Consider the following 25,378-nt stretch of genomic DNA (forward strand, 5'->3'; position numbering starts at 1 on the left):
TTGTTAACTGCTTCCCCCATGTCACTTTCCTGTACACGGCCTTCCAACCTGCGCTGGTCCTGCTTTTATATTCCTGAATGTTCCTAAAGGCTCCCCCCTCCCTGCCTACACCAGAAGTAATCAAAATACAATAAAGCATGCATAATTGTGGCCTTTCAGGAAGCCCTCTAAATCAAAACCTGTTCTCTATATTCCCTTAAATGAGTACATCCCAAACCCATAGGAATATTTGGAAATGAGGCTAAAAATCTCCCATTCTCTTTCATCATTTTTATTTTACCTACCAGGGACTGTCCTTTCTTCCTCTTTCTGCCATGGGCCTCACAAATCTGGGTACTTCCCATGGCCCTGTTAGATATCCATGATTATATTCTTCTGATTGAGGTCCTTCTCTGTTGAATCTGCCTAATAGGAAAGAACAGAGATAAAACTAAAACATACATACTATATACTTTTTTAAAGTTCACAGAAATAAAGGAATTTGAATTTTAAAAAATGATATTTGGTTTATTGATTTTAATTATCCATATAAGATTGCCCTTTTCATGTCCATTAGCAATCAAGATTTAATTGATTAATTTTTTAAAACTGTTTTTGTTGTTTTCCAAGTTCAGAAGACTCCTCCACACCAGTAGTCACTAAATTAAATACAGGAAGGAAAACCCAAAATGCAACACTGAAATCCAAAAATATGCTTAATGGAAATGATTCTGGGGCTCATACGTTAATGAAGGACTGAGAAACTCCACGCAGCGAGAGTGTTAAGACCTTTGCTATATAAGTATATGCCAGGAATATCCAAGCTGGAAGAAAAATACCACATTTTAGACTCAGTAACTGAAAAATCACTTGTCTGTAACTGTGGTATTCTGAGCTAAAGTCAGAATTGCTGAGGTACAACTTTAGAGAGAAAGCTGTGTCAAAACCATCTTACAAGATGTTTAACCTGACGATTAAAGCCAGTGGAGAGGGCAATCTAGATACAAAGTCACTTAAATGGAAACAAGAGAAGTCTGAAAGAGTAAGTTCAAAGGAAAGTTTGAAAATTCAGAACCTAATTCTTAGAAGAACTAAAGGCAAAATGAGGCAGATTTTAATAGAGTAACAGTATTGTTATTTGTAAAACTAATGGTAGAGGAGTTAAAGGTATCATTTCAATTTTACTCATTGAAAGACGCAAATTGCTTGCTACATTTCTAAGGTGGGAGGTGGGTTACTACAGTAGCATCTTCAGCCTATACACTTCTCAGTAGACAAAAATAGGAGTTAGCTGGCAACCTCTTCATATACTTACGTTTTCGGCTTCAGGTTAATATAATTGGGATATGTAGATATAAGCTAGAATGCGGTCTTAATTAATTGGCATAGGGGAGAGCTGAGGAAGAAGGGAGTGATGGGGACGAATGGGAAAATTAAAGCTGAAAGTTAGGAGATTAATATTAATAGTTACTATCACCTCAAAAGGGCCCATCAAACCTCTAGACCCTGGCACTGGCCAGTAACAACAGTCAAGAGAGTATATTCTACATAGTAGTCTTCCATATGGTTGGAAATTCAGCATTCTTAACGATGTCACACAGTTGACATACTGTTGGCACCTGATCTTGATACCCCAGAGACAATACTGGTGCCACTTTTGTATGTACACTTCCCAACTGCTAAAAAACTGCCAGAGGAATGAAGAATGGTACAACCACTTTGGAAGAAAGTTTGGCAGTTTTCTACAAAACTAAACACATTTTTATCACATGATCTAGTAATGGTGCTCCTTGGTATTTTTACACAAGCAAATTGAAAACTTATGTCAATGCAAAAACATGCACGTGGATGTTTATGGCAACTTTATTCATAATCGCCAAAATTTGTAAGCAATCAAGGCATCCTTCAGTAGGTGAATGGGTAAATAACTGTGGTACATCCAGATCATGAAATATTACTCAATGATATAAAGAAATGAGCTATCAAGCCATGTAAAGACATGGAGGAAACTTCAATGCATATTACTAAGTGAAAGGAGACAATCTGAGAAAGCTGACTACCATATATTTCCAAGTATATGACCATTCTGAAAAGGTAAAACTATGGAAACAGTAAAAATACCAGCAGTTTCCAGGGATTAAAGGGAGGGATGGATGAACAGGTAGAGTATAGAGGATTTTTAGGGTAGTAAAACTATTCTGTATGATACTATAATGTTTGTCAAAACCCTCAGCATGTCAATGTTGAGAGTGAATCCAAATGTAAACTCTGGGCTTTGAGTGATAATGATGTTTTATAGTTGGCCCGCTGGTTGTAACAGATGTACTACTCTGGTTGATAAGAGTGGGGGTGGCTCTGCGTGTCAGGGGCAATGGATGTATGGGAATTCTGTATTTTCTGCTCAATTTAGCTGTAAACCTAAAATTTCTCTACATGTAAAATCATTTTTTTAAAAAAGCCATTGGAGCCTCAGAGGCCCTTGAGATGGGGTTGAATAGTATAGAGGCATACTGAGTTTTAACTCGCAACGTAGTTAGTATAAGGGAATTCTTCTGGAGGTAAATTGTGTTGTTGGCAGAAAATATAAAACATATTCTTCTAACGATCAAGCTTAAACTCTTTTTGTCAGTAGAATTAAGCAGAGAACAAAAACTAAAGGTATTTTTCTTCAATGAATAACTGAATATCATGTACTCTAAAATTCCACAGAAACTGATGGTAACAGTGTGGAGTGAGGCCCCGCACAGGGACCGACAACCTCATGAGGGTATTGGAGACCTCCAGGGCAGTGTTACTACTGTTGGCTGGGAAAATCAAAGATAAAATGCAGGTTTCAGGAACGAGACAAAGAAACAAACAACCATTCCTCAGATCACCCTAATCTGTCCTCAGTCTTAAAATAGGTGTTACAGGTTTAGACATACTAGATGATGTTATGTGGTATGCAGTGTCACTGAAAATCCCTGCATAACCTGTTGAATATTTTGCATGGGCTATAATCATCAACTAGGGTAATATCGTGGTACAGAAAAGGCACTAGGTTGAGCACCTCCCTGACCGAGTTATGCAGCCCTCATAAAGTGGACTACATCTGCACTCTGGGCCTCCCAGGGCCATCTCAGAAGGCTCTGGCATTCAGTTACACTCTTATCCACAGGAATTCTCCTGCTTTCCTTTGAGAGATCATCTGCTTTAGCTGGAAACTGACAGCTAGAGGACTTCAAAATTCTCAAAATCCTCTGTTTACTTCAGCGAACGTAACACATTCAAAGAAAACGGAGGCAGTAACTATGATAGTACAAGACGTGGAAGTCCAGGCACATGGCTCCATGACACTGGTTCCCATCAAAGGAATATTTATAAATCTTAAAACCATGCTTAATGTTGAGGAAACAATATTTCTTCAAGGTATTTGATCTTTGTGGGAATGTTTCCCTGGAGAATTGGATATGAATGGAGATCCCTGAGAAAAGGCAGTTTCAGTTTCAGTGATTAAAGGTAGGGTTAGTGTATAAGAGATTGGAGGAATTTCTGTCATTATCTATATGACTATCTATAAACTACACAGCTACCCTGGGGTTCCAAACTAACCTCCTCCAACATGAAGATTTGTTTTACTTTGTTTAAGTAACTAAGACATTAAAGTATGAAATGAATCACTGGGGAAACTTACATGTTTGTTACTAACCTAAACGATTCTCACATACAAAACTGTTGTGTCATTTATCTTGCTGGGATTATGTCTAGATGAAGAGATCATTTGCAGTTCCTCTCAGTGCTCTTCTTGAAACTATACTCAAAGTGGTAACAGTCTGGCTTCATCATATATGCATGATGGTGGTCCAGCACAAGCCTCTGGCTGAGCCTCCAACTCTCAAAGCCCCTCATGCTTTCCCAGGAGTCTAGACAGGCATTGAGGAGCCCCTTCTAGGATAGGAGTCATGCCCACAGCCTAGAACAGCTCTGTCTCCTTTCTCCCACTGTGTCTGATGCAATGAATATTGCCTTTGGTGCAAAAGCACAAACATTACTCCTAGCTTTTCATGAAAACCATTCTAGACACAGTCTTTCCCTCATACTGCCTTTCACTGGGCCATTTTTAAAAAGAACTTAACAACATACTCTGATTATGCCATCTCCTATTTAATCCAAAATCCTTTTTAGATATCTCTAAAAAGATCAGATCAACAGATTAGACATAGGACAAAAAATACACAGACACAAAAATACAGACTAGATTCCAAAGTGAGCTGGATAGCTTCTCCCTGTTCCATAACTATAGACTATTCCTAATCCTAGACAACTATCATAGTATTAAAAGTATTAATCATGGTATTAAATGGCTAAAAGCCTTGGAAAACAAATAAGGATGAATCAGTGGAATTGCATCAGTATCACTGAAAACAAAAACAAAAAAGAAGAACTTGAGTACATCTTCTTCTGACAGTAATTGAGAATTGTTATCTTTGTGTCAGAAGGGTGTTATATTGTACTTTCATGGTTACAAATGACCTCAAGCTCTGTTTAAGTACCTCTCTACAGTCATATATTTCATAGTTTGGTGAAAGAGTGAAACACCAATACAAAACCTGCCCATTGGTGCTCATTCGAATCAACTGGACTATTGAATAAAGGTTCAAATACTCTTAAAACAGTTGTAGGGGCATCTGGGTGGCTCAGTTGGTTAAGCCTCGGACTTCAGCTCCGGTCATAATCTCACAGTTCGTGCATCAGGCTCTGCACTGACAGTGTAAAGCCTGTTTGGATACTCTGTCTCCCTCTCTCTCTGCTGCTCCCCCCTCCTCTGCTCATGTGCTCGTGTGTTCTCTGTCTCTCAAAAATAAATAAATAAACATTTAAAATATTTGTAAAAGATTACATCACCAAATCACACATTTGCTGAATCGTGGATAGTATAACACAGAGGTAAACAATATGAAGTTCAATGGAACTGTATTTGAATCCCAGCTCCACAACCCTCCAGCAGAGTGACAATGGGTCTATTATTTGAACTTCATGATGGTTACTTTTATGTGTCATCTTGACTGGGCCACAGTTCCCACATATGTGGTCAAACATTATTTTGGATGTTTCTGAGAGGTTGTTTTAGATGATGTTAATATTTTTTTCCAGGTTTAAGATATAACTGACGAATGAAGTTGTATATATTTAAAGTATAGAACATGATGACTTGATAATACACATACATTGTGATATTATTAGCACATTAAGTTAACACATCCATGGGGCACCCGCATGGCTGTCAATTGAGTGTCTGACTTCAGCTCCAGTCACAATCTGATTCGTGGTTCGTGAGTTCAAGCTCCGCATCAGGCTCTCTGCTGTCATCACAGATATTTCAAGTATACAATATATTTCAAGTATACAATACAGTATTATTAACTGTAGTCACTACTGTGTATGTCAGGTTGTCAGGGGCTTAATGGCAAGATGGTGGTTAAAGAGTACAAACTTTCAGTTAGAAGATGAATAAGTTCCAGGATCTAAAGTGCAGCATGGTAACAATACTTAATAATACTGGATTATACTGGGGCGCCTGGGTGGCGCAGTCGGTTAAGCGTCCGACTTCAGCCAGGTCACGATCTTGCGGTCCGGGAGTTCGAGCCCCGCGTCAGGCTCTGGGCTGATGGCTCAGAGCCTGGAGCCTGTTTCCGATTCTGTGTCTCCCTCTCTCTTTGCCCCTCCCCCATTCATGCTCTGTCTCTCTCTGTCCCAAAAATAAATAAACATTGAAAAAATAATAATAATACTGGATTATATACTTCAAAGTTTCTATGAAAGTAGAGCTTTAATGTTCTCATAACAACAACAACAAAACGGTAATTGACATGAAGGACATTTCTCAATATCACATTATACACATTAAACTTTCATAATATTATGTGTCAATTATATCTCAATTAACCTAGAGGAAAAATCAGTACATTACCTTGAATTTAGCACTAAACATCTAGAAAAAGAAATAGGAGCTGGAGGAGTGAAGATGGCAGAGAAATAAGGGGACCCTGGGCTTTCCTTGTCCCTCAAACACAGCTGTACTGAAGTCAGATCACTTGGAACACCCAGGAAATTGATCTGTGGAGTGGCGGAAGGATCTCCACAGCTGGAGGGAGAGAGCATGGCAGATGCAAAGTGAGAAGTGAATTAAGGGAGAGAAAAATGGCAATGCCATGGAGGGGAAGGAACACTTTCCATGGAGAGATGAAAGGGAGAGAAAGAGGGGGGTTGAGAAAGTGCAGCATCAAATTTGCACGAGAGGAAAACCTCTCTGGACCATGGACTGGGGAGCAAGAAGTACTTGCAACCTGAATGTCGCAGTTTTTTGTTTTTTGTTTCTTGGGTGTTTTGTTTTTGTTTTGTTTTTGTTTTTTGTTTGTTTGTTTTTGGCAAATAGCATTTGGAGCTCAAACTCTGAGGTTTTGGAAGTGTGCACCTTTCTCCAGAGTGGAGCTGTGGCACCTGCTCCTGAGCAGAAGGGAGCTGGCCCCATAGTGCATAGGGTGGTGTAGGAATCTCCAGGGCATATAGGGAAAGAACATTCCCCTTCCTGGAGTACTTTTGGAGTATACTGCCTCCCCAAGTACAGCAGACCCTGTAGGTGGTCTTTCATCAGCAGGGGACAGAGGTGCTCCCAGAGGGAATACAACCTTTGCTGCTTTTAGCAGTGCTACATCATAGATTCCACACACTGTGCATGCCTGAGACTTTTTTTCAGGAACGAAGAATTTCAGACATAGCATGGAGAGGCTCTATTCTGGAGGAGAGGGGTAGGATCTGTGTGGTGCCCGGTCCTTTAAGACTTGAGCTCTGAATCCCAGCCACAGGCCAAAGAATAAACACAGGAAAGTTGTGGCCCAGGGCAAGCTGACTGACTGAGCTATTCTGTGAGGGCCGCCTAAACAGTGTGAAGTGTGAGATCCCCAGTCCGGGGGTTGAGAAATTGGGGTGGTGCCATTTCCCCCCAACACCAACACAGTGTGACTTCAGAGAGCAGTACAGCAGCCCCCAGTAGAAGCAGGACCTGCTTATACCAAACCCTAACCCCTGTGCCTGGCAAATGGTTAATTATTGGGAGGAGACTGACCCTGAGCCAATGCAGCAGGCCCTCTTCCAGGAGGGCAGCACCGCCAGCATCCCACATGGACCAAGTATACTGAAAATCAAGTGCTTCAAAGTGTTACTTACAGTTCTGGTGGAAATAGATTCAGACTTACTTTTTTTTTTTTTTTTTTTTTTTTTACTTTTTTCTTTATTTTCTTTTTCTTTTGGAATCAGGCTCATAGTTTCTTGTTTGTTTTGTTTTTTTATTTCCCTTTCTCTTTTTGGATCAGGATTTTTTTATTATTATTATTTTCTTCTACTTCCTTTTTCTTTTTCTTCTTCATTTTTTCTTTGGAATCAACATTACAGTTTTTTGATTCTCTGGGGTTTTTTTGTTCCCTTTCTTTTTCTCTTTTCTTGGAATCAGGCTCCCCTCTGCCCTTTTTTCCAGGAATTATTGCAACAAACCAAAGTACACCTAAAGATCCAAACAGTCCCCACTGCAAGCAAGGAGGAGCTCTGCACAGGACTGACCAGTGTCAAAGAGCACCCAGAATGCAACATCAGAGTGCATACAGTACGTACCAGAAACACTTCCTGAAGTGCCAGACCCTGGACAGTGTATGACCTTTTTTTAATATAGCAGTACTCTCAGGTGCAGGAAACATAACAAGCTTTAAAAAAATGCAAAAGACAGAAACTTAGTCAAAATGACAAGATGTAGGAATACTCCCCAGAATAAAATATCCATATTGTAGGAGTTCCAGAAGAAGAGTGGGAAAAAATGGCAGATGGTTTATTTGAGCAAATTATAGCTGAGAACTTCCCTAATCTGGGGAAGGAAACAGGTATTAAAGTCCAAGAGGCACAGAGAACTTCCCTCAATATCCAAAAAAAAAAAAAAAAAAAAAAAGTCAACACTACAACACATCATAGTGAAACTTACAAAGACAAAGATAAAGAGATTTCTGAAAGCAGCTAGGGACAAAAGGTCCTTAACCTACAAGGGTAGACATATAAGGTTAGCACCAGACCTGTCAACTGAAATTTGCTGGCCATAGGAAATGGCAGAAAATATTCAATGAGCTGAATGGGAAAAATATGCAACCAAAAATTCTTTATCCAGCAAGGCTGTCATTCCGAATAGAAAGAGAGATAAAGAGTTTCCCAAACAAACAAAAACTAAAGGAGTTCATGACCACAAAACCACCCTACAAGAAAATTTAAGGGGTACTCTGAGTGGAGGGAAAAAAAAAGACCAAAGCAACAAAGATTACAAAGGACCAGAGAACATCACCAGAACACCAACTCTACAGATAAAACAATGGCACTAAATTTGTATCTTTCAATAATCACTCATAATATAAATGGACTACTTGCTCCAATCAAAAGACATAGGGTATCAGAATGGATAAAAACCAAGATCCATCTATATCCCGCTTACAAGAGATTCATTTTAGACATAAAGTTACGTGCAGATTGAAGGGAATGAGATGGAGAAACATCTATCATGCTAATGGGCATCAAAAGAAAACTAGAAGTGCCTGGGTGGCTCAGTCAGTTAAGCTTCTATGTTGGCTCACGCCATGATCTCCTGGTTTGGGAGTCTGAACCCCACATGAGGCTCTGTGCTGACAGTTTAGAGGCTGGAGTCTGCTTCAGATTCTGTGTCTCCCTCTCTCTCTCTGCCCCCGCCCCTGCCACTCACGCTCGCTTGCTCTCTCTCTCTCCAAAAAAAAAAAAAAAAAAAATACACATTAAAAAAAAATTAAAAAAAAAGAAAGCTGGAGTATACATACTTATATCAGACAAACTAGATTTTAAAACAAAAACTGTAATAACAGATTAAGAAGGGCATTGTTATCATATTAAGGGGTCTATCCACCAAGAAGATCTAACAATTATAAATATTTATGCCCCTAACTTGAAGAACCTAAATATATAAATCAACTAATCACAAACATAAAGAAGCTCATTGACAATAATACCATAAAGTAGGGGACTTTAATACCTCACTTACAGCAATGGACAGATCATCTAAGCAGAAAATCAACATGAAAAAATGGCTTTGAATGGACCTAACAGATATATTCATAATATTTCATACTAAAGCAGCAGAATACACATTCTTCTCAAGTGCACAAGGAACATTCTCCAGAATAGATTACAAACTCAGCGGGTCACAAAGAAGCCCTCAAAACATAGAAAAAGATTGAGATCATAACATGCATATTTTCAGATCACAATGCTATGAAACTTGAAATCAACCACAAGACAAAATTTGAAAACCCTCAAATACATGGAGGTTAGAGAATATCCTACTAAAGAATGAATATGTTAATCAGGAAATTAAAGCAGAAATAAAAAAAAATACATGGTGCAAATGAAAATGAAAACACAAGAGTACAAAACCTTTGGGATGCAGCAAAAGCAGTCCTCCGAGGAAAGTACATTGCAATTCACGCCTATTTCAAGAAGCAAGAAAGGTCCCAAATACACAACCTAACTTTACACCTAAAGGAACTAGAGAAGGAGCAGCAAATAAACCCTAAAGTCAGCAGAAAAAAGGGAAATAATAATGATTACAGGGGAAATAAATGATATAGAAAAAAAAACAGAACAGCTCAATGAAACTAAATGCTGGTTCTTTAAAAGAATTAACAAAATTGATAAATCCCTAGCCAGACTTGTCACAGAGAAAAAGGTAGATGAAATCATGAATGAAAGAGGAGAGACCACAAACAAAACCAGAGATACAAATAATTATAAAAGAATACTATGAAAATTTATATGCCAACAAACTGGGCAACCTAGAAGAAACAGACAAATTACCAGAGACTCATGAACTATCAAAACTGAAACAGGAAGAAAGAAATAGAAAATCTGAACAGACTCATAACCAGCAAGGAAATTGAATCTGTTATCAAAAATCCCCCAACGAACAAGAGTTCCGGGCCAGATGGCTTCCCAGGGGAATTCTACCAGACATTTAAAGAATTACTTTCTATATGGCACCAATGTACCTTGATCACAAACTCCACTTGCCCCCCACCCCAGGCCCTTTGCTTACACATACAAGTTAATGATTACTATCTAATTGTTCTCTTCACACTCACCACATGTGCAAGATCTTGTTTTCTTCTCATTCACCATGTGGGTAATATCTTGTGAGCTCAATAAATATGAAGACAAAACCCCTGTTCAAGGCTCTTCTCTCCCCCTAGACATTAGCCCCTCTCATATTCAATTCTATGTTCACTCTCTTGCTGGACAAGAAAGAACTCTAGACTCATAGTCTGCAACAGTTCGAAACCAGAAAAGACCCTGAATAGCCAAAGTAATGTTGAAAAAGAAAACCAAAGCTGGAGGCATCACAATCCCGGACTTCAAGCTGTATTACAAAGCTGTAATCATTAAAACAAATGGTACTGGTACAAAAACAAACATATAGATCAATGAAACAAAAAGGATAACCCAGAAACAGACCCACAAATGTATGGCCAACTAATCTTCAACAAAGCAGGAAAGAATATCCAAGAGAAAACAAGCAGTCTCTTCAGCAAATGGTGCTGGGAGAACTGGACAGCAACATGCAGAAAAATGAACAAGGACCACTTTCTTACACCATATACAAAAATATATTCAAAGTGGATGAAAGACCTAAATGTGAGACAGGAAATCATCAAAATCCTATCGGAGAAAACAGGCAACAACCTCTTTGACCTCAGCTGCAGCAACTTCTTACTAGACACATCTCCAGAGGCAAGGGAAACAAAAGCAAAAATGAACTATTGGGACCTCATCAAGATGAAATTTTTTTTGCATAGCAAAGGAAACAATCAACAAAACTAAAAGGCAACCAATGGAATGGGAAACGATATTTGAAAATGTCATATCAGATAAAGGGTTGGTATCCAAAATCTATAAAGAACTTGTCAAACTTAACACCCAAAAAACAAATAGAAAACATGAATATACACTGTTTGAAAGAAGCCATCCAGGTGGCTAACAGACACATGAAAAGATGCTCAACATCACTTATCATCAGCGAAATACAAAACAAAACCAAACGTCTATATGTTTATATGTATATGTATACATACATACACATACACAATGGAATATTACTCAGTGATCAAAAAGAATGAAGTCTTGCCATTTCCAACAATGTAGATTGGGCTATAGTGTATTATGCTCAGCGAAATAAGTCAGTCAGAAAATGACAAACACCATATGATTTCACTCATATGTGGAATTTAAGAAACAAAGCAGATGAACATAGGGGAAGAGAGGAAAAATAAGATAAAAACAGACAGGGAGACAAACCATAAGAGACTCTTAACTATAGAGAACAAACTGAGAGTTGCTGGAGGGGAGGTGGAAGGGGGGATGGGCTAAAATGGGTGATGGGCATTAAGGAGGGCACTTGTCGGGATAAGAACTGGGTGTTATATGTAAGTGATGAATCACTGGGTTCTACTCCTGAAACCAGTACTATACTGCATATTAACTAACTTGAATTTAAATACATAAATTTTCTTAAAAGAGAGGGAAAAAAAGAAATGGGAAAACTATTCAAAATAACAACAACAAATCCAATTTTAAAAAAAATCAAGAAATTTAATTGACAATCCCCAGGCCAAGGCAGAAAGAAATTCAAGTTCAGTAAAAGGTCTATGTGACTAAAGATCTAGTAGGGCATGTTAGGTATATTATATGTAAAACAAAAAACAGAGTTTTCAAATCCCAACTTTAAAGTGAAGATCACAAGGACAAACACTTTAAATTACAAGTGTTTGATTTGTAATCTATATAGATGATGCTATGTAGTTTTTTCTAGAAAAGACAGACCCAGGGGATTATTTATTTACATACAGTTAATAATTCCTCAGAACTAGATTGGTATAATTCTTAGTATTCCTTTAAGATTTTTATTAACCAAGATAATGTCAGCATTATGAAATTCACTGAAAAGCTTTCAGCATGTTCTATACAGCCAAGGGAACAGTTAAGACAGCATAGAAAGAGGAGGAGCCAAGATGGCGGAACAGCATGGAAGCTTTTTGTGTGTCTCACATCCATGAAATACAGCCAGACCAACACTAAACCATCCTACACACCTAGAAAACTGATTGGAAGATTAACAAAACAATCTGCACAACCTGAACCACAGAATTCAGCAGGTATGCGACACAAAGAGCTGAACTTGGGGAGCGAGAAGTTGCAAAAGGTAGGGAACCCCTTTTGCGGACAGAGAGAGGATGGAGACTGGGGGGGGGAGCCTATGGGAAAAGCACCCCTTCCCAAAAGCAGCTAGAGAGAAAGTGGAAAATTGGAAACAGCCGCAGGGACTAAACTAAAAAGGGAGAAAGGAGAAAGGACAAAGGAGAAGGTTTAAATTCCATTAAGACTGTAAACAAGGGGAGCGCAAAAGGCAGCAACTCCACAGCTTGATACTTGGCGGTGCTCTGGTGGGAACAGTGAATCCCCAGGAACAGAGTGGGGTCCAGGAGGTTCTCGGGCCACACAGGGAAAAGTGGTTCCACTGCTGGAAGGACATTTGGTAGAAACTGTTGAAGCCACCTGGTCCCAGAAGATCCCAGAAGGCGGCCACATCGCTGGTGCTGGAGCAAGGTCATTGAGGGTGAAGGCTAGTGCCAGATGTGTGTTGTGATTTTCCATAATCCCTGAAACGCTGCTGCTACACTGTCTCGTGAACTTTCTTTGAGGCAGGCTGGCACCTGACCGCAGTCTCAGGGCACCAGTAACAGCAGGGTCCAGTGGGCATTCCTGGGAGCAGCCGACATTCGGCCATTGCTCATTCAGCCATTGCTCAGTGAGACTCTCCCACAGAGGGGCAGAACAGGTCAAAGCCGCAGTCCTTCGGAAGTAAGGGGCCAGGGAAAACAGCCTTATCTGAGACAAAATGTGGGAGAGGTACTGCCTGGGGCCTGGTCTCAAAGAGAGAACAAGCAGGGAGTGGACGAGAGCTGAAGACAGAGGACTGGTGTGTAATTGCTGATCTGGGAGAACAGACTGGGTAGCTGGGTGGCGCCATTTTCTCTGCTCCCGCGCATGCGCATAGGCACCTACAAGCACCGCAACAATCCACCTCAGTAAGCTAGCAGCGCCATCTTGTGGAGAGCGGAACTCTTACATCAAGCCCTGCCCAAATGGGCCAACTTAACTCTTTAAGAACACAAGCGTCACCGCCAACTTGATTTATGGACTATAAAGAGCTCAAAGACTGACCTCTAGGGGAAAACGAAGCAATTTCAGTCCTACTTCAATCTGTTAGCAGGTTCATCTACTCATTTTTTTTCTTTTTTTGTTTTTTTTCCTTTTTCCTTTTTCTCTTTTACAATTCTTTTCTTTTTCTTGAATACAGAAAGAGAAAAAATTCATTTTTATTTTAAATTTTTATTAAAAATATCTGTCTTTAATTTTTATTACTATATTTTTTACTTTTATGTAAATTTTTCAAATTCTACTTTACTTCCATTATTTTATTTTAGTCTACTTCAGTGTACTTACCTTTTCAAATTTTCAAATAATTTCCTTTTTTTCTTTCTTTTTCTTTTTTTTCTTTTTCATTTCTTTTCTTTTTCTTGAATGCAGAAAAAGAAAAACTTCATTTTTACTTTCAATTTCTTTTAAAAATATTTTATTTAATTTTTACTACTATATTTTTTGCTTATATGTATTTTTTTTCAAATTCTATTTTACTTCCATCATTTTATTTTAGTCTACTACAGTGGGTTCACTTTTTCATATTTTCAAAAGATTTCTTTTTTTTTCTTTTTTCCTTTTTTCTTTTTCCTTTTTTGTCTCCTTTCACTTTTCTTAAATACAGAAAATGAAAAAATTCATATTTTTAATTTTTATTAAATATTTTTTCTTTAATTTTTTATACGATATTCTTTACTTTTGTGTATACTTTTTCAAATTCTATTTTACCCCCAACATATCATTTTAGTCTACTTGAGAGTATTCATTTTCTCAAATTTTCAAACGATTTCTTTTTCTCACCCCCCCTTTTTTTCTCTAATCTGTCGAACCACTTTCAACACCCAGACCAAAACACACCTAGGATCTAGCATCATCTATTTTATTTGTGTGCGTGTCATTTTTAATTTTAATATTTTTTTTAATTTTAATTTTTTTTAATTTCAATTTTTCTGCCTCATTAATTCCTTTTCTCCCTTCAAAATGACAAAAATGAAGGAATTCACCGCAAAAGAAACAGCATGAAGAAACGACAGCCAGGGATTTAACCAACACAGATACAAGCAAGATGTCTGAACCAGAATTTAGAATCAAAATAATAAGAATACTAGCTGGAGTCAAAAATAGGTTAGAATCCCTTTCTGCAGATATAAAAAAAAGTAAAAAATAGCCACAATGAAATTAAAAATGCTATAACTGAGCTGCAATCACAGATGGATGCAGCGGTGGCAAGGATGAACAAGGCAGAACAGAGAATCAGCGATAGAGAGGACAAACTTATAGAGAATAACGAATCAGAAAAAAAGGGAGATTAAGGCAAAAGAGCACAATTTAAGAATTAGAGAAATCAGTGACTCATTAAAAAGGAACAACATCAGAATCATAGGGGTCCCAGAGGAGGAAGAGAGAGAAATAGGGGTAGAAGGGTTATGTGAGCAAATCACAGCAGAAAACTTTCTTAACCTGGGGAAAGACACAGACATCAAAATCCAAGAAGCACAGAGGACCCCCATTAGATTCAACAAAAACCAACCATCAACAAGGCATATCATAGTCAAATTCACAAAATACTCAGTCAAGGAAAGAATCATGAAAGCATCAAGGGAAAAAAAGTCCCTAACCTACAAGGGAAGACAGATCAGGTTTGCAGCAGACCTACCCACAGAAACCTGGCAGTCCAGAAAGGAATGGTGGGATATATTCAGTGTGCTGAATCAGAAAAATATGCAGCCAAGAATTCTTTATCCAGCAAGGCTGTCATTCAAAATAGAAGGAGAGATAAAAAAGTTTCCCAAACAAAAATTAAAGGAATTTGTGACCACTAAACCAGCCCTGCAAGAAATTTTAAGGGGGACTCTCTGAGGGGAGAAAAGATGAAAAAAATATATGTGTATATACATATATATACATGTGTATATACATATATATATGTATATAAATAAAAGCAACAAAGGATTAGAAAGGACCAGAGAACACCACCAGAAACTCCAACTCTACAAGCATCATAATGGCAATAAATTCGTATCTTTCAGTACTCATTCTAAATGTCAATGGACTCAATGCTCCAATCAAAGGATGTAGGGTAACAGAATGAATAAGAAAACAAGATCCATCTACATACTCTTTCCAAGAGACCCACTTTAAACCTAAAGACACCTACAGTTTGAAAATAAGGGGATGGAGAACCATCTATCATGCTAACGGTCAACAAAAGAAAGCCAGAGTAGCCATACTTATATCAGACAACCTAGATTTTAAAATAAAGACTACCAAGAGATGCAGAAGGGCATTATATCATAATCAAGGGGTCTATAGACCAAGAAGACCTAACAATTTTAACATTTATGTGCCAAATGTGAAAGCACCCAAATATATAAATCAATTAATCACAAACATCAAGAAACTCATGGATGGTAATACCATAATAGTAGGAGACTTCAACACCCCACTCACAGCAATGGACAGATCATCTAATCAAAAAATCAACAAGGAAACAATGGCTTTGAATGACACACTTATGGACTTAATAGATGGACTTAATAGATATATTCAGAATATTTCATCCGAAAGCAGAAGAATATACATTCTTCTCCAGTGCACATGGAACATTCTCCAGAATAGACCATATACTGGGACACAAATCAGCCCTCAGCAAGTACAAAAAGATTGAGATCATACCATGTATATTTTCAGACCACAACGCCCTGAAACTCGAAATCAACAATAAGAAAATATTTGGAAAGGTAACAAATACTTGGAGACTAAAGAATGAATGGACCAAAAAGAAGTTAAAGAGGAAATTAAAAAGTATATGGAAGCCAATGAAAATGATAACACCACAACCCAAAACCTCTGGGATGCAGCAAAGACGGCCATAAGAGGAAAGTATATACCAATCCAGGCCTTCCTAAAGAAGGAAGAAAGATCTCAGATATACAACCTAACCTTACACCTTAAGGAGCTGGAAAAAGAACAACAAATAAAACCCAAAACCAGCAGAACACGGGAAATAATAAAGATTAGAGCAGAAATTAATGCTATTAAAACCAAAAAAATAGCAGAACAGATCAATGAAACCAGAAGCTGGTTCTTTGGAAGAATTAACAAAATTGATAAACCACTAGCCAGTTGGATCAAAAAGAAAAAGGAAAGGACCCAAATAAGTAAAATCAAGAATGAAAGAGGAGAGATCAAAACAACACAACAGAAACAAAAACAATAATAAGAGAATATTATGAGCAATTATATGCCAATAAAATGGGCAATCTGGAAGAAATGGACAAATTCCTAGAAACAGATACACTACCAAAACTGAAACAGGAAGAAATAGAAAATTTGAGCAGACCCATAACCAGTAAGGAAATCGAATTAGTAATCAAAAATCTGCCAAAAAACAAGAGTCCAGGGCCAGATGGCTTTCCAGGGTAATTCTACCAAACATTTAAGGAAGAGTTAACACCTATTCTCTTGAAACTGTTCCAAAAAATAGAAATGGAAGGAAAACTTCCAAACTCTTTCTATGAAGCCAGCATTACCTTGATTCCAAAACCAGACAGAGACCCCACTAAAAAGGAGAACTATAGACCAATTTCCCTGATGAACATGGATGCAAAAATCCTCAACAAGATATTAGCCAACCGGAGCCAACAATACATTAAAAAAATTATTCGCCATGACCACATGGGATTTATACCTAGGATGCAGGGCTGGTTCAATATCTGCAAAATAATCAATGTGATTCATCACATCAATAAAAGAAAGGACAAGAACCATATGATCCTCTCAATAGATGCAGAGAAAGCATTTGACAAAATACAGCATCCTTTCTTGATAAAAATCCTCAAGAAAATAGGGACAGAAGGAGCATACCTCGAGATCATAAAAGCCATATATGAAAGACCCAATGCTAATATCATCCTCAATGGGGAAAAACTGAGAGCTTTCTGCCTAAAGTCAGGAACAAGACAGGGATGTCCACTCTCGCCACTGTTATTCAACATAGTATTGGAAGTCTTGGCCTCAGGAATAAGACAACACAAAAAAATAAAAGGCATCCAAATCGGCCAGGAGGAAGTCAAACTTTCACTCTTCGCAGATGACATGATACTCTATATGGAAAACTCTAAAGATTCCACCAAAAATGTGCTAGAACTGATCTATGAATTCAGCAAAGTGCAGGATATAAAACCAATGCACAGAGCTTGGTTGCATTCCTACACAACAACAATGAAGCAGCAGAAAGAGAAATCAAGGAATCAATCCCTTTTAGAACTGCACCAAAAACCATAAAATACCTAGGACTAAATCTAACCAAATAGGTGAAAAATCTATACACTGAAAACTATAGAAAGCTGATGAAAGAAATTGAAGAAGACACAAAGAAATGGAAAAAGATTCCATGCTCCTGGATAAGAAGAACAAATATTGTTAAAATGTCGATACTACCCAAAGCAATCTACATATTCAATGCAATCCCAATCAAAATAACACCAGAATTGTTCACAGAGCTACAACAAATAATCCTAAAATTTGTATAGAACCAGAAAAGACCCTGAAGGGCCACAGCAATCATGAAAAAGAAAACCAAAGCAGGAGGCATCACAATCCAGGACTTCAAGCTGTATTACAAAGCTGTAATCACCAAGACAGTACGGTACTGGCACAAGAACAGACACTCAGATCAATGGAACAGAATAGAGAACCCAGAACTGGACCCACAAACATATGGCCAACTAATCTTTGACAAAGCAGGAAAGAATATCCAATGGAATAAAGACAGTCTCTTCAGCAAAGAGTGCTGGTGCTGGGGAAACTGGACAGCGACATGCAGAAGAATGAACCTGGACCACTTTCTTACACCATACACAAAAATAAACTCAAAATGGATGAAAGACCTCAATGTAAGACAGGAAGCCATCAAAATCCTCGAGGAGAAAGCAGGCAAAAACCTCTTTGATCTTTCACATAGTAACTTCTTACTCAACACATCTCTGGAGGCAAGGGAAACAAAGGCAAAAATGAACTACTGGGACCTCATCAAAATAAAAAGCTTCTGCACAGTGAAGGAAACAGTCAGCAAAACTAAAAGGCAACCAACAGAATGGGAGGAGATATCTGCAAATGACATACCAGATAAAGGGTTAGTATCCAAAATCTATAAAGAACTTATCAAACTCAACACCCAAAAAACAAATAATCCAGTGAAGAAATGGGCGAAAGACATGAATAGACACTTCTCCAAGGAAGACATCCAGATGGCCAACCGACACATGAAAAATGCTCAAGTTCACTCATCATCAGGGAAATACAAATCAAACCCACAATGAGATACCACCTTACACCTGTCAGAATGGCTAACATTAACAACTCAGGCAATGACAGATGTTGGCAAGGATGCGGAGAAAGAGGATCTCTTTTGCATTGTTGGTGGGAATGCAAGCTGGTGCAGCCACTCTGGAAAACAGTATGGAGGTTCCTCAAAAAACTAAAAATAGAACTACCTTACTACCCAGCAATTGCACTACTAGGCATTTATCCACGGGATACAGGTGTGCCGTTTCAAAGGGACACATGCACCCCAATGTTTATAGCAGCACTATCGATAATAGCCAAAGTATGGAAAGAGCCCAAATGTCCATTGATGGATGAATGGATAAAGAGAGTGTAATGCTAAGTGAAATAAGCCATACAGAGAAAGACAGATACCATATGGTTTCACTCTTATGTGGATCCTGAGAAACTTAACAGGAACCCATGGGGGAGGGGAAGGAAAAAAAAAAAAAAGAGGTTAGAGTGGGAGAGAGCCAAAGCATAAGAGACTGTTAAAAACTGAGAACAAACTGAGGGTTGATGGGGGGTGGGAGGGAGGGGAGGGTGGGTGATGGGTATTGAGGAGGGCACCTTTTGGGATGAGCACTGGGTGTTGTATGGAAACCAATTTGTCAATAAATTTAAAAAAAAAAAAAAAACAAAACAAACAAACAAAAAAAAAAAAAAGAAGGGGTAGTATATATATACAATGGAGTATTACTCGGCAATCAAAAAGAATGAAATCTTGCCATCTGCAACTACGTGGATGGAACTAGAGGGTGTTATGCTAAGTGAAATTAGTCAGTCAGAGAAAGACACAAATCACATGACTTCACTCATATGAGGACTTTAGGAGACAAAACAGATGAACATAAAGGAAGGGAAACAAAAATAATATAAAAACAGGGAGGGGGACAAAACAGAAGAGACTCATAAATATGGAGAACAAACTGAGGGTTACTGGAGGGGTTGTGGGAGGAGGGATGGGTTAAATGGGTAAGGGGCATTAAGGAATCTACTCCTGAAATCATTGTTTCACTATATGCTAACTAATTTAGATGTAAATTTTAAAAAATAAAAAATTAAAAAAAGAATTTGCAAAAAAAAAGCATAAAAAGTAACTGTTTCCTGAAACATTAGGAGTCCAGATCTTTTAGAAAAAATTTTTTTATGTTTTTCATTTATTGTAGAGTTGTTTTCCTGTCCAAGATCCCTAGCTCTTGAATCAATTTCAATAATTTTCTTTTTTTTTTTTTTCAGAAATCTATTTTCTGAAGGCTAAATATTTTTAGTATAGTTTCACATATTATCATTTCTTATCTCTTCAATGTCTGTTATTATTACATTATTGTTCTCAATTTTCTAATTGTGATATATTTGTGTACTTTTTATCAACACAAATTACCCTCTTTGCCCTGGTTCCCTTTGTTGCTTTGGATACCTACCCCTACCCACTTTGTATGTTTGCTTGATGATAGTTCTTCTCTTTAAATTTCTTTTCCTTTTAAAACCGTCAGAAGAGACTTTGTTTCATACTATATCCTTTGAAACCACTCATATATATTAGCATAATTTTATGTTTAGTACAACTTCTGTCACCTTTCTCTCTACCACTTTTTTTCTTATATTGCCTGGCTAATTTCTTAATTATATTTTATTCCCCAAATACATGCCCATCCCCAGAGCAACAGAAAGCTTACTAATATTTCTATGTACTTCCCTCCTTTGGGGAAGATTTTCAACATTGTATTCATAATGGTCTAGTCACTGTTTTAAATATACATAAATTGTTTTCTTAAAGCATCTAAAAACAAAAGTGAAAAAAGTTTTGTGCCAATACTTAATGTAATTTCATCTTCCACAACACTCCGTCTTTTCCCTCCTCTCCAGTGATATCTCTCCTTTTCCAGAGGACTGGTTTGTGCTTTTCTAGGATGTCATGGTGGTTCCCAACAGGGTTTTAGGAAAGCTACTCACCATGGGAATCCATACCCATAACTTAATAGGTTCTAGGGCCCTTAAATTACAACACTGCACAGCTATCGATATATTATTCAAAAATAACTACTTTAAAAATATTACCATATATTCAAGTCAATATATGATGAGGCATTGTCTCAGACTTAAGATTATAATTAAATTCCTTTTATTTTTTCATCGTCTTTGCTATCTTTCATGTCATTGTTGATATTAGACAAAAATCTTCTAAACAATACTTTCTTAACACTAAGCAAGAACCATCTATAAATTCTTGTGGGATTTTTATACTGTCTTTGATATAATTTTAATATCAATTTTAAATACCAACAAATGTTCTATTACTACTCAAGAATCCTTCATTTTAGAAAAGACAGATACAGGGGCGCCTGGGTGGCTCAGTCGGTTAAGCGTCCAACTTCGGCTCAGGTCATGATCTCACGGTTTGTGGGTTCGAGCCGCATGTCGGGCTCTGTGCTGACAGCTCAGAGCCTGGAGCCTGTTTCAGATTCTGTGTCTCCCTCTCTCTCTGCCCCTCCCCCACTTGCACTCCTTCTCTCTCTGTCTCAAAAATAAATAAACATTAAAAAAAATTAAAAAAAAAAAAAAGAAAAGAGAGATACAAAAGATATGACAGAAGAAAAAACAAGTCCACCCATGTCACACCTCAAATTACACTTAGTCATAACCTGAAGAGAACAGATTTCATAGCAAAAAAAAAAAAAAAAAAAAAAAGAACTGAGGCAGGTGGGAGCAAATGCTGTTTGGGCCCATACACAGCCCCCATTTCTCCCATAGTAGCCATCTCATTTATGTACCCATCATGCCAAAACTTAGTGATACTGCACTAGAGTGACCATCTGTGCCAGTTTACCTAAGATTGGGTTTCCAGAATGCTAGAGTTTCAGTTTTAAAGCCTGGACAGTTCCGGGAAAAATGGAGCAAGTTGATTCCCTACTGGTACCCTTCTCACTAGCACATTCCTGATGGCCTTGGTGAATGATATATTACCTGGGCCTTCCCATGAAACATGATTTTCTAATGAAGCTTTGCATAATATATCCATTCCACCATGCCTACTTCTCTGAGCCTTTTAATCCCTTGACCTCTACTGTCTCCCATTAAAATTCTAGAATTTCAACCTTGTTTAACATGGGCCATTGCTTTTTCTAGACTTCTGGGAGCCACCCCAGCAGCAAATTGACACCATCCCCTGTACCTTGCTTGGCAGGTGTTATGTCCTGTCTACTGAGAGACTGCCCCAAGTCAATCATCCCTTCCTTAACCAGCCTTATGTACCGGAACAGTTGCTCAAGCACCTTCCAAATCCAGTCAAACAGAACGTACACCCACAGCACCTGCTAGCACCTGCTGCCAGTTTTTGCAACTTCTTTGTAATATACATACTTTCCTCTCTCTTTAGGCCCAACACATTCCCAGATGTTTATGTTGCAACTTAACATTGGTAAGAGGCCTGGCATCCAGGAAAGGAGATACATGCAGCTCCTGAAGAGGATAGCTATCACCTTGTAGGAAAAAGGCCTCTGCAGTGTCTCTGCAGAATACTAACTCTCAAAAGACAGAGAAGACCCACTTATGAAAATTCAGAAGGCTCAAAAGAAGTCTGCAGATCAAAATCTTCAGGGATGTCTAGCCAAATAACTACATTCCATGTGTCAGGTCCCAAGTTTTCCCAGGTAGGACTCTGACTTTGGAATAACAGACCTCTCTCTGTTGAGCATTCAACAATCATGGGAGTTCAGGCACTCTATCCAATCCTGTGCTTGGTATGCAGTTTTTTCCTACTCACTTACTTACTACATGAGATGAGGGTTTCCTAATAATCGACCAAAGAGAAACTTTGGATCTCATACTCAGTTTTCAATTACATTAATGTCCCTCAACTTTCCATTATCGTTACTACTGCATTATGGGGCATACATACAGCCTACCAGCAACCATGCAATTCCACTGTCCTTATGTCTACTCCCCCCCCCCATTCCTTTCAAATACATGAATCAACACACTGGCCTATGCATTCACCTCTACTGTAATGCTGGCCCAGCTCACCGGTGGTGAGAATTTTAATATCACATCACCACCTGTGTTACAGGCTGTCAGCGTGCCACCTACCACCGAGTCCTCATTACCATCTGGGTGGTGAGTGATCCAGTCCACAAATCTCATCTTATTGCCTGTTTTCCTGGAGCTCTCTCAGTACTACCTTTCACAAGTTGGATTTTCTGGACAACAAACACTGAGACAAAGTACAAAGGCTTATTGAAAAGTAACACCTATTAAAGGAAAAGGGAGGAAGCTGTATTGTCAGGGGAGTAATGCCTATCCAATAAAATCTCTGCCAGACCAGCTGGGAACTCTGGAGTAAATGTTACTTGTTAGATAAATTTACATTACATGGAAATGGCAGTAATCTTACATCACCCTCTTGCTCAGTCATTGGTTGAGTAACCACTGAGAAGAAAATGCCCTTGCCTTGAAAAATGAGGCAAAACTTGGCAAAACTAGCAGTTTCAGGGTGTCAGGTTGTCTTAAGCATATCTTTTTACTCTGGTGCTTTGATATCTGGGGCTTTGCTAACCCTAGAGGGACTGCTGCTCCCAGGGCTAGCTAGTACCTAGAGACAGCAAATGACTCCACCGTGAGGGAGTCCTTCATATGCAAACGAACCAATCCAGAGTTCGTACCCTAACCACCTCCTTTTGTGAGGCCTTACAAAATCAGGTAATTGGATTTTGTATGTGTGGCCAAGTTTAATTTTACATATTATCACTTGTACATAGTTGGAAGTAAGGGAATAAGTATATCCCACTATGTTTCAAAGGCTTTTGTCTATTCAAATGGCACATTGTGGTAGAAACAGTACACTCTTTGAGGTCAGAATACACCTGGATCAAATCTAGGTTCTTCTGCTTATTCTAAAATTTACATTTATAATAAATGTTAACATGCATATTTAAATAACATTTTACAACTTCCAAAAAGTGGGAAAATTCACTATCTTTCTTTTTGTATCTATGTTACAATTCTGTGAGAGAGTCATGACGCATTCATTACCAACCATAGCCATATGACTGCTGCCCTGAACCTAAAGACAAAACAAACTCTAAATTGAAAGAAAACACCAGTGGTCCACACCTTCTTAGATCATCTGCTTTTTGGTTATTTTCTCTGCTCATATTGTTATGACGGGCTCCATTCAATGATTCATACATCTGTCAGAGCAAGGCTTATTAACACACATTTGCATATTTGGAGATTCTGTCTTTACCAGGATCTCTCTGCCTCAGCCTAGGCAGGCAAAAGAAGCAACCTTGATAGCTCACACACAGCATGATTTCTTCTCCCCTAAAACAAATGATCTAGTTCCCTGAAGCCTGTTCAGGTCAGTCCTCCTAAGTCAGGTTGTCTTGGTTTTGTAAATGCAAAACTGGAGTAATAAAATCAAGCCAATGACATGGAGGAAGAAGATTCTGATAATTTTTCTATAATGTCAGCCTATATGCTTTATTCTTGCAATGGCTATTTGTTAAGAATAGAAAAGTCAAGACCTATCCTGCCACTCCCTAAGGATTTGAAGATTAAGATTCAACATCTTTTGACCTAGCCCCTGTTAAGAGCAATTCCTTTGCCTCACAAACCATAATTTCATGCCCCACCTCTTTTTCTGTGTTGAGCTCATCACAGGCAAGCAGGAAGTCACTTTCAGACTGAATGCAGTTTTTTTTTTTTTTTCCTTATGCCGCTCCCCTGACTCACTCCCAAGTTCTGCTGTGAATCTGTGATAGGGCACCAGGATCTGCATTAATATATTCAGTTACTGGACACTTAAGTAATATATGTTGACTAAGCACCTACTCACTAAAAAAAGGCCTTTGCTAAGTACTCCAGGTAATACAAAGATAGAGAAAAGCAAGCATGTGCAGTTGGGGGAAAGTGCTGTCAACAAAAACCAGAATATTTCATATCCTTGAAAAAAAATTTTTTTAAGTAAATTTTTAAAAGTCCTTAAAATATTTATATAATTTAGTCCAATAAGTTACTTTTCCTTTCCACTTATTTCAAGGAAACATTTAGCAGTGTAGTGAAAAATAAAAAGTATATTGGTGAAGGTGATCATTGAAAGAATCACCTACAGTTAAAACAAAGAAAACATCTAAATACATTGGGAGATGGTTTTAGTATTTTATGATAAATCTATTCAGTATAAGATGATTCACCGTTTAAATTGGAGCCATTAAAATTGGTAATAACTGATGAATCTATGTACTACATCTGCCAAGTTTTCTTTCAGTTTGAAATTACATCAAAATAAAAAATTATAATGTACATTTTATACAACTATTAGGTACATATACAGATACTAAAATAGTATATATAACTACTAGAAATAAAAATGTAATAACACAGGGATATGCTTATAGAAATAACATTCAGTATAAAGAGCATAATACAAAATTATATACTGTGATATAACTATATGAAAAAAACTTGTACATGTTAAAAGTACTTAAAGATTAATATGTAAAATGAAATAGTTTGTTTAGATAACTTTGTTCAAAAGTTATAAAAAATTTTGTTTTTACTAAAAAAACAAAAAACCAAAAATAAACAAAAAAACCCCAGAATATCAGACATGAGATATAGGATCCGATGGAAATATGTAAGTGAAGGGTAGAACAGTAGAGAGGAGCCCACTCCTTCCTGTCCCTCTTGTCTGATTTGCACATTATATAAAAAAAAAAAATGTGTAAGAAACTGAACACTTGTCTAGTTGAAGTCCTGGAGTGAATTCATTAGCCATTAG

At 37.9% G+C, this 25,378-nt stretch overlaps 1 protein-coding gene across 1 annotated transcript in view; it reads left to right on the top strand.

Annotated features, from left to right (window-relative positions):
* The first annotated feature begins 937 nt into the window (after nt 1-937).
* LOC115513065 (transmembrane protease serine 11D-like) overlaps nt 938-25,378 on the top strand; it is a 77,566-nt gene continuing 53,125 nt past the window's right edge. The window contains exons 1-2 of the mRNA XM_030314501.1: nt 938-1,021; nt 7,493-7,618. Of these exons, the coding sequence (XP_030170361.1) occupies nt 938-1,021; nt 7,493-7,618 (210 nt within the window). The remainder of the gene's footprint in view (nt 1,022-7,492; nt 7,619-25,378) is intronic.

This window comes from Lynx canadensis, chromosome B1, assembly GCF_007474595.2.
Source record: "Lynx canadensis isolate LIC74 chromosome B1, mLynCan4.pri.v2, whole genome shotgun sequence".
In the NCBI taxonomy this organism is placed as follows: domain Eukaryota; kingdom Metazoa; phylum Chordata; class Mammalia; order Carnivora; family Felidae; genus Lynx; species Lynx canadensis.